This window comes from Microtus oregoni, unplaced genomic scaffold, assembly GCF_018167655.1.
Source record: "Microtus oregoni isolate MIOR12 unplaced genomic scaffold, Mior012 000006F_ref0000085, whole genome shotgun sequence".
NCBI classification, from domain to species: Eukaryota; Metazoa; Chordata; class Mammalia; order Rodentia; family Cricetidae; genus Microtus; species Microtus oregoni.
The window spans coordinates 55611131-55621075 of NW_024543065.1; the positions used below are offsets into that span (position 1 = coordinate 55611131).

General features: G+C 52.7%; 1 protein-coding gene across 1 annotated transcript; it reads left to right on the top strand.

The window, feature by feature from the left end:
- Positions 1–848: 848 nt before the first annotated feature.
- On the top strand, positions 849–9681 carry Hipk4 (homeodomain interacting protein kinase 4). The gene is made up of 4 exons (XM_041653353.1): positions 849–1313; positions 7050–7406; positions 7878–8726; positions 9499–9681. The coding sequence occupies exons 1-4, from the start codon at positions 849–851 to the stop codon at positions 9679–9681; spliced, it is 1854 nt and encodes a 617-aa protein (XP_041509287.1).
- The last annotated feature ends 264 nt before the right edge of the window (positions 9682–9945 follow it).

Genomic DNA, 9945 nt, shown 5'->3' on the forward strand with positions numbered 1-9945 from the left:
TGCAGCCACTGTATCTACTGCAAGCATTCTCACACAGCACCTTGCTGGGTGAAGACTCAGGTCTGAGCATTCATTCCCTTGCTTAAAGCCTTCTGTGGCTCCCCAGTGCCCCATTCAAACTTTTTAGCCTGCATTCAGTGTCTTTACAATCTGGATCTTACCCTATCCATACACCCTCTCTATGCTTTACACGCACACACATGCACACACACACGCACACGCACGCACATACACATGCACACACTCCCTCTAACTTGGAAAATCTTTCTACACTCTCACATGACTGTAGGTATGCCTTACACACACACACATGCACACACGCACAGGCATGCACACACGCACACACACACACGCATGCACACATACACACACACACACTCCCTCTACACTCTCACGTGACTGTAGGCGCGTCCCTATTTCTGAACATCCAAGGTCAATGAATAAAATCCCTGAGTCTACCCCATCGGCTTCTCCAGGGTTCCATCAGTGGGTGGGGGAGGGGCCCAGCCTGGCACCCCACCCCGCATTCTAGCCTAGGACTCAGGTCTCTAACAACAGAATCAAAGCCACTCAGCAACGCTGGAACCCATTCAGAGGGGCCTGAGCCCCCTCATCCCAAGCCAGGAGGGCTTTGGGGGAGGGGTGCAGCCCCTGGTAGACTCACAGTGTGGCCAAGGGGGCCAAGGGGTGCCAGGGAGGCAGGGGCTGACCTCATAGGGAGAGACACGAGTGTGGTTATCTTTCCCCCGCTGAGAGGACTGAAGGGCCATCATCAGGGTGGGAGGTCTAGGAAGCCAAGCCAGTGGCTCAGGAGTAAGGGTGGAGGAGTGACTGGCAGCGAGGGCACCATGGCCACCATCCAGTCAGAGACTGACTGTTACGACATCATCGAGGTACTGGGCAAGGGCACCTTTGGAGAGGTGGCCAAGGGCTGGCGCAGGAGTACAGGTGAAATGGTGGCCATCAAGATCCTGAAGAACGACGCCTACCGAAGTCGTATCATCAAGAACGAGCTGAAGCTGCTCCGATGTGTCCGAGGCCTGGACCCCGACGAGGCCCACGTCATCCGCTTTCTTGAGTTCTTCCACGATGCCCTCAAGTTCTACCTGGTCTTCGAGCTACTGGAGCAAAACCTTTTTGAGTTCCAGAAAGAGAACAACTTCGCACCCCTTCCTGCCCGGCACATTCGCACTGTCACCCTGCAGGTCCTGAGAGCGCTGGCTCGCCTCAAGGAGCTGGCCATCATCCATGCTGACCTCAAGCCTGAAAACATCATGTTGGTGGACCAGACCCGCTGCCCCTTCAGGGTAAAGGTGAGTGAGGTTGCCTGGGAAACAGCTTTGACCAACACTGGGATGTTCTGCCAGCATGTGAGTCTCCCCGGTCAGTTCCATGGTGTGACTCTGAGGTGTCCCTGATTTCCAAACTGCCTCTCCTTGCTGCTGTCTGGCAGTCTTCCATACCCCATCCCAATTCTTTAGTGTGGTTGTTGTTTTTGAGACAGGGTCTCGTGGTACAGGCTAGCCTTGAACTCGCTGTGTAGCTGAGGATGTCTTGAATTCATCACCTACCTGCCTCCACTACCCAAGTGCTAGGATTACTGGTATTTGTTACCACAGCCAGCTCGGTTAGTTGGTTTTTGGAGACAAGGTCTCATGTAGTCCAGGCTGGTCTGGAATTTGAGTGGGTCCCCCTTCCCAAGTATTTGGACTACAGGCATTCACCACCATGCCTGGCTTCTCCATCTCATTTCCAAGGTCCTCCATGCTTCCCTTACAGGCCCTGAAGTCTCCCCAACCCTAATCTGTCCAGCTTCCCTCCCATGGCTCAGGTCAGGGCTGACATTCTAGTGGGGGAGACAGTACTTGGTAAGGAATAACAAGTGTCAGGGGAGTGAGAAGAGGCGGAAGCGGGAGGGTAGGGTATTGCTCAGGAGTGGGATGTGGTGGAGGCTGAAAATTACAAGAGGCGGTCAGGGAGGGGGCACCTGAACGAGTCTTGAGGCTCAGAGAGAGCTGTGGGAGGAGGGACAGCCAACAGAAAGGCCCGAAGGTAGGAGCACGTGGTGGTTAAGGGTTCTAGCAACGCAGGGGAGTTCTCTAGCATTGAAGTAGAATGATAGGGGCAAAGAGGGAGGAAAGGAGATCAATGAGGCAGGGGTGGCGTTGTGCAAGGCCTCGTAGGCACAGACAAAACTGGTTTGTTTTTCTTGTTTGTTTGTTTGGTTGGTTTATTTTGGTTTTTTTGAGACAGGGTTTCTCTGTGTAACAGCCTTGACTGTCCTGGAACTCACTTTGGAGACCAGGCTGGCCTTGAACTCACAGAGGTCCCTCTGCCTCTGCCACTAAAGCACTGGGATTAAAGGCCTACACTACCACCATAGGGGTTACTTTGTATTTTTTTGATACAAAGTCTCACAATGTATCCCTGGCTGGCCCTGAACCTGCTATGTAGACCAGGCATGCTTCAAACTCATGGAAGATCCTCCTGCCTCTGCCTACCAAGCAAAGGGGTCAAAGGCACACACCAACATGATGTATTCACATATGAATTCAGAGTAGAAGGGCCTGCCTTGACTTAGGTGTTCAGTTTTTGAGAGGAAGTAGGATCGAGAAGGCAGATGGGGTGATCCAAGTAGGAGTCGCAGACAATGAGATATAGCTGGGATGTGTGTGGACTGGGGCAGATGTGGAGCTAGCGACAACAGAATTCACTGGTGGGGTTCGCAGTGTGAATGGAGGAGGTTTCGGAGATAGTCAGATGGTAACATGCCTGTTGAACAAGCAGGAGAACCTCATTTCAGGTCCCTAGCACCCATACAAGAATCCAAGTGTGGCAGCTCACCTGTAATATCAGTGCTGGGGAGGTGAGACAGGAGGATTCCTGGAGCTCATTGGCCAGCCCGTCTAGCCAATCAGCAAGTTCCATGTTCAGCGAGTGATCTTGTCTCAAATTATAAGGTAGAGAGTGATAGAGGAAGGCTAACTTCTGACACATGTGTGCATATGCACACCAACATGTACACACACACTCACAATTTAGAAAAAGAAGGGCAAGCAGGATGGCTCAGCCAGTAAAGGTGCTTGCTGCCAAGTCTGAGGACATGAGTTCAATCCCCAGGACCCATATAGTGGTGGGAGCAGAGAAATGACTCCCGAAAGTTACCCTCTGACCTCTACACACACACACAACTGCATTCGCATTCCCCCTGAATGAATTAAGTCTAAAGGAAGAATTTATGAGGGAGAGCTGGGCATAGGGGCAGATACCTAGACTTCTACCTCTGCAGAATTAAAAGTTCAAGGTTGCCTTTGGCTGTGTGGCAAGTTCAAGGCCACTCTACACTTGTTGGGGAGAAAGATAGGATTCAACCGGGACCTGCTGGCCTAGGCCTCTGTTCTTGCCCCTGGGTGGGCACCTGAGCTGTCTCCTACGGCCACAGGTTCAACTTCTCCTGAAGAGCCTCTGTTTATGGCTTGTCAACCTACACAGACACCTCCACCTGTGTCTTTGTCATCCAAGGCTCTGGCTATGACTGGGCAGGCAGTACCCAAGGGCGGGGCTGGACCAAAGCTGCCTACGTTGTGCCCTTGGCCTCTCCCAGCACCCCACTGAATGTTAGAGACAGGAAGAGATGACTGCTTTTGCCCTGAGGGGTGGAAGCACAGTGAGCTAAGGAGAGATCACTGTAGATATAGTAGGGCTCACAGTGTCTGGGGGTGGTCACTGTCACCCCTATAGTGTTTTCAGAATGAAGGGACTCCACAAACTAGGACTTACCGCCCAGTGTCACTCAAGCTCTCGGGGATTCAGAGTCCCGACTAATATCTATTTCATGATCAGCCTTGGGGGCAGGGAAGCTGAGGGTGGTGGACTGCAAAGCAGAGCAGGAAGCCACGGCCTCCATCCACTGCGCTAGTCTCAGGGATTCAGTGAAACCAGCAGAGCGCCACCTGGTGGCAAGGGGGACAGACGAAGGCTCCTGCCTGCCGCCCGTGGCAAGCTGAGGGCCTTCCGGGTTTTGATAGTGTTGGATGGTGAAGATCATAGAGGACTTGGCTTTCAGGGTGGTTCCTTCCCTGTCCACAACACAGAAATGAAGACAGAGACACTCAGAGATGAGCGATTAGCTGTGAAGAGGCAATTGGGGGGGTAGGGGGTGGGGCAGGCTGCCTGAGGCAGGATTTTCCTGAATTCAAGGCCTGCCTCAGAAACTAAAAGCAGCCTCAATATAAACAGCAAAGGCCTAGGGTGCCGGTACACACATGTAATCTCAGTACTTGACATGTGGAGGCTGGAGGATCAGGAGTGCAAAATCACCCTGGACTCCACAATGGGTATGGGATACAGGAAACCCTATCTCAAAAGATCAAACACTATGCCAAGCAAGCCTTTAATCCCGGGACTCAGGAGGCAGGGAGGAGGGAGATCTCTGAGTTTGAGGTCAGCCTGGTCTATAGAGTTCCAGGACAGTCGGGATACCCTGTCTCAAAACAACAAAACAAAAAACCCTAAACACTAATTTAGGTTTTTAAATTAGTTAATGAACTAACTAAAGAAGGTTTTAAAGGTCCAGGAGCTAGCTAAAGAGAGGCTCAGAGGTTAAATGCCCAGACTGCTGTCGCAGAGAACCCACTTCAGGCTTCCAGCACCACACTGGACGGCCTACAGCCAGTAACTCCAGCTTCGGGAGCTTCTGATTCTTCTGGTCTCAGCTGAATTCCAGTACTCATGTGCAGGCATGTTCTCAAGGGCGTGCATGCACACATGCACACAATTAGAATAAAACTCTTACGCTGAGTGGTAGTAGCACATGCCCTTAATCCCAGCATTCAGGAGGCAGAGGCAGACTGATCTCTGTGAGTTCAAGGCCAGCCTGGTTTGTGGCGTGAGTTCCAGAACAGGCTCCAAACCAAAAAAAAAAAAAAAAAAGAAAACAAAACAACAAAACAAAAAACTCTTACAGGGAGCTGGAGAGATGTTCACTGGTTAAGAGCACTTGACTGCTCTTCCAGAGGACCTGAGCTCAATTCCCAGTAACCATCAATAATGGGATCAGATTCCTTCTTCTGGTGTACATGAAGATATAGCACTCATACACACACAAAATACATGAATAAATAAATCTTAAAAATAAGCCTTTTTTATATTATATCTATATTTTTAGGATTTTTTTTTGTTTTTTGGTTTTTTTTTGTTTTTCGAGACAGGGTTTCTCTGTAGCTTTGGTGCCCGTCCCGGAACTAGCTCTTGTAGACCAGGCTGGCCTCGAACTCCCAGAGATCCACCTGCCTCTGCCTCCCAAGTGCTGGGATTAAAGGCGTGTGCCACCACCACCCGGCTATTTTTGGTTTTTTAAGACAGGGTTTCTCAGTAGCTTTGGAGACTGACCTGGAACTCACTTTGTAGGCTAGGCTGGCCTCGAACTCACAGAGATCCGCCTGCCTCTGCCTCCCCAATGCTAGGATTAAAGGCATTGAACTGCCCAGCAAAAGAAAAACTCTTAAAAGGCTAGGAGCCTAGCTCAGTAGTAGACTATTTACCTATATACATGAAGCCTTGAGTTCAATCTCCAGTACCATGGAAGACAGACATGGAAATAAAAGAAGGAATAGAGGGCTGGAAAGATGGCTCAGTGGTTGAGAGCACTGACTGCTCTTCCAGAGGTCCCAGGTTCAATTCCAGGACAGCCAGGACTGTTTCACAGAGAAACCCTGTCTTGAAAAACAAATAACAACAACAAAAGAAAAATCCTGATTGGTCTGAGACAGCCACTTGTGTTTCTCATTCACTTTTTCCTGAGCCCTATGATGTGCCGGGCACTGTTTAGACCTCTAGAGACATAGCCTTGAATGAAATACAAAGCTCTTGTCCTCATGGGACTGGAATTTTATTTCACTTTTTAATTATTTTATTTGTTTTTTCAGACAGGTTTCTCTGTGCAGCCCTCACTGTCCTGGAAAGCACTTTGCAGACCAGGCTGGTCTTGAACTCGCAGAGATTCACTTTCCTCTGCCTCCCAAGTGCCGGGATTAAAGGTGTCCGCCACCACTGCCTGGCTAATTTAGTTTGTGTGTGAGTGCCTGTGCATGTATCATGGCTTTTCAGGTTACAGACAGGTGTGAGCTGCCATGTGGGTGTCGGGATCTGCAAGAGCAGCAGGAACTCTTAGCCACCAAGCCAGGCCTCCAGTCCCAGTGGGTTAGCCAGGCCTCCAATCCCAGTGGGTTAGCCACGCCTCCAGTCCCAGTGGGTTAGCCATGCCTCCAGTCCCAGTGGGTTAGCCACGCCTCCAGTCCCAGAGGGTTAAGAGCTTGCTGCACACAAGCAGATCCTAAATTCATATGCCCCAGCACCATTAGATCTGGGCTTGGGTTTATAATATCAGGGCTGAGGGGCTGTAAGGGAAGACAGGAGGATCAAAAGAGCTCAGGGATCTGGCAATCTTGCCAAAATGGTGAATTTCAGGTTCAGTGAGAGACCCTGTCTCCAAAAACAAGGTAGAGTGGTAGACGATACCTACCATCAACCTCTCTCCCCTACACGGGTACCCATGAGTGACGACACCCACCCGCATATGCACGTACCCCCCCCCCCCACAACCCCACATACAAGTGAAATTTAGAGTAGATGAAATATTAAAATTATAACTGGGAGCTGGGCTTGGTTGCACACACCTATAATCCCAGCCTCAAGGTCATCCTTGCTACACAACCAGTGTGAAGTTAGCCTGGGATACCTGAGACCCTGTCTCAGCACTAACCAACGATGGGCAGGGGACTATGCTCATGGCGCTGCACTGCAGGCGCACGCGGGAGGCGGGTGGTACCCAACTACTCTGGCACAAGTTCAAGAGACTCAGAGACAGACCTAACAGAAACCCAGAAACAACAGCTAGATGACAGAGAGAGGGACATTCGTAAGGAAGGAAGTCTCAAGGCACAGAGCTAGACAGGAGAAAGAGATGAGTCCCAGGAGGGGCCCAGTCTGGTCACCCTCACCACTCCACCAGCCCACCTACCCCGTGTCCCATACTCTGCCCTTCACAGGTGATCGACTTCGGCTCAGCCAGCATATTCAGTGAGGTCCGCTATGTGAAGGAGCCATACATCCAGTCCCGCTTCTACAGGGCCCCAGAGATCCTGCTGGGGTTGCCCTTCTGCGAGAAGGTGGACGTGTGGTCTCTGGGCTGCGTCATGGCCGAGTTACACTTGGGCTGGCCTCTCTACCCGGGCAACAATGAGTATGACCAGGTGCGCTACATCTGTGAGACGCAGGGCTTGCCCAAGCCCCACCTGCTGCACGCTGCCCGGAAGGCTCACCACTTCTTCAAGCGGAACCCCCACCCTGATGCCACCAACCCCTGGCAGCTGAAGTCCTCTGCCGACTACCTAGCTGAGACCAAGGTATGGGAGGAGCAGGCAGGGTGAAGACAATCTGTACTGGGGTGGGTGGGAGACTGCAATATTAAGAACAATCTAGATTAGACCTTGGGGGAGGACTAGAAGTCTGGGAGCTGGTTGTCAGAGTTGGTGGGCCAACACATCTGGTGGGCCAGCACATCTGGTGGGACAACACATCTGGTGGGCCAGCAGATCTGAAGGTTACGGTCATGTCTCTGGGTTAGACTGAAAGTGTAGGTGAAGTGTGGAGCCTGAGTTAGGTGACAGGAGGGACAAAGAACAGAATCGCACGTCCTCCCTATGCAGGAGAGCTAGGGATTGGTGTGAGGGGCCAGACTGGGCAGTCCAGCAGCAAGAGAGCTTCCAGTCATACGGGCACAAGTCAGGGGCACCCCACTTGGCTCCCACAGCAGGTGATTTCTGGAGCCCCGAGTCTAGACACATCTCTACCCGGTCTCCCCCACGCCCCGTCAGGTACGTCCACTGGAGCGCCGCAAGTACATGCTCAAATCCTTGGACCAGATTGAGACGGTGAACGGTGGCGGGGCTGTAAGCCGTCTGAGTTTCCCAGACCGGGAGGCACTGGCAGAGCACGCAGACCTCAAGAGCATGGTGGAGCTGATCAAACGCATGCTAACATGGGAGTCTCACGAACGCATCAGTCCCAGCGCAGCCCTGCGCCACCCCTTCGTGTCCATGCAGCAGCTGCGGAGTGCTCACGAGGCCACCCGCTACTATCAGCTGTCGCTTCGTGGCTGTCGTCTGTCCCTGCAGGTGGATGGCAAGCCACCCCCGCCTATCATAACCGGTGCGGAGGAGGGGCCTCCCTACTACCGCCTTGTCGAGGAGGAGGACACTGCAGGCCTGGGTGGTGTGGCAGGCAGTGGGTCCTTCTTCATGGAGGAGAAGGCCCCAGGAGTGCAGAGGGCCATCGACCAGCTTGATGACCTGAGTCTGCAGGAGGCTAGACGAGGGCTGTGGAGTGACACACGGGCCGACATGGTCTCTGACATGCTGGCCCCACTCAAAGTAGCCAATACTGGCCATCGAGTCCCTGATTCAGGCCCGGAGCCTATCCTGGCCTTCTACGGCAGCCGCTTGACCGGCCGCCACAAGGCCCGCAAGCCCCCGGCGGGCTCCAAATCTGACTCCAATTTCAGTAACCTTATCCGGTTAAGCCAAGCCTCACCAGAGGAGTCTGGGCCCTGTCGGGGCAGTGGCTGGGAGGAAGGAGAAGGCCGCGGGGCCTCCACAGAACCATCTGTCATCCCACAACGGGAAGGAGATGGGCCCAGCATCAAAGACAGGACCATGGATACTGAGGTGAGCAGGGTGCACAGACTGGCACCCAGGCTGGGTCTTGGTCTTCCCAGAGCTTAATCTATGACAGTGCACAGGTAATAGGGCCATGCTTCCCACCACTGTGGCATCTGTGACTGCACACCCAGGCCCCAAGGTTCAGTAAACATTGACACAAGACGACAAGGATCAGGTCACGCTAGCACCCTCAGGACAGCCCAAGGCTTACACTGACTCTAATTAAGGTTGGGAAAGAAAACAGGCACCTAGTGACGGGTCTGTTAAGAAATGGGCAAGGCTCTGGGTGGTGTGGCACCTACCATCCCAGGAAGTTGAAACTGGGGGTCACCTCAAGGTCAAGTTTAGTTTGGGCTCCATAACAACACCCTATCTCTAAACACTAACACCTCCTTCTTGCCCAAAAGGGCTGGAGCTTTAGTTTTGCAGTAGACTCCTTGCCTGGCCTAGTATCCGCCAGCGAGGGACTGGGGACTCTCCTTCGAGGGCAGGTAGAATGCTGACCTACAATCCAAGGCAAGGAACTGGGATATAACAACACTCGAGCATTTGCTTCGAATTCCTCATTCCTCAAGATAGGCTGAGGGTGTGGCCCAGAGGCAGAGTCTAGTACGAGCCTGGTCTGTTCTGGTTCCTATCCCTAGTCCCTGACTTCAGTGTGGGAAAGCCTGTGCGAGGAGTGAGGGCCTTTCTGCCTGCTTACCCCTTCTACTAGGTAGGTACACACATCAACAGGTACCCATCCTTCTTGTTGATGCTCCTCTCTCTTCCCCCACAGCGGCCAGGCCCTGAGCTGATCTTCGATCCCAGCAGCTGTCCTGGAGAGTGGCTGAATGAGCCAGAATGGACCCTAGAAGGCATCCGGGGGTCTCGAGCTCAAGGGCTCCCAGCCCGCCATCCCCACGCACATGGGCCACCCAGGACCACCAGCTTTCTGCAGCATGTTGGAGGGCACCATTGATGGGGACCCCACCCCTATCATTTTTGGGGGTTTGAGCTAGCTGGGCTGGCATCCCCTCTTGCTCTGAAATGGCTCTTTAGAGCCATCCTTTGATCCCACAGATTATTCTTACAGAAAATAGCTATCCAGAATGTTCCTATTTCCCTGTCCCTGGCAACATGCCTGTATCCCACTCTAATGTTGGAGGCCGTCAGGTCTGGCCCGAGACCCTGAGGCCACAGAGTCAGGAAGAGGACTGCACCCCATTGGCCATGACTGTGCCTG

Coding starts and splice junctions, on each gene's coding strand:
- Hipk4 (XM_041653353.1), top strand. CDS start 849: ATGGCCACCATCCAGTCAGAGACTGACTGTTACGACATCATCGAGGTA. Junction 1,314..7,049: donor GCTGCCCCTTCAGGGTAAAG/GTGAGTGAGGTT, acceptor TGCCCTTCACAG/GTGATCGACTTCGGCTCAGC. Junction 7,407..7,877: donor ACTACCTAGCTGAGACCAAG/GTATGGGAGGAG, acceptor ACGCCCCGTCAG/GTACGTCCACTGGAGCGCCG.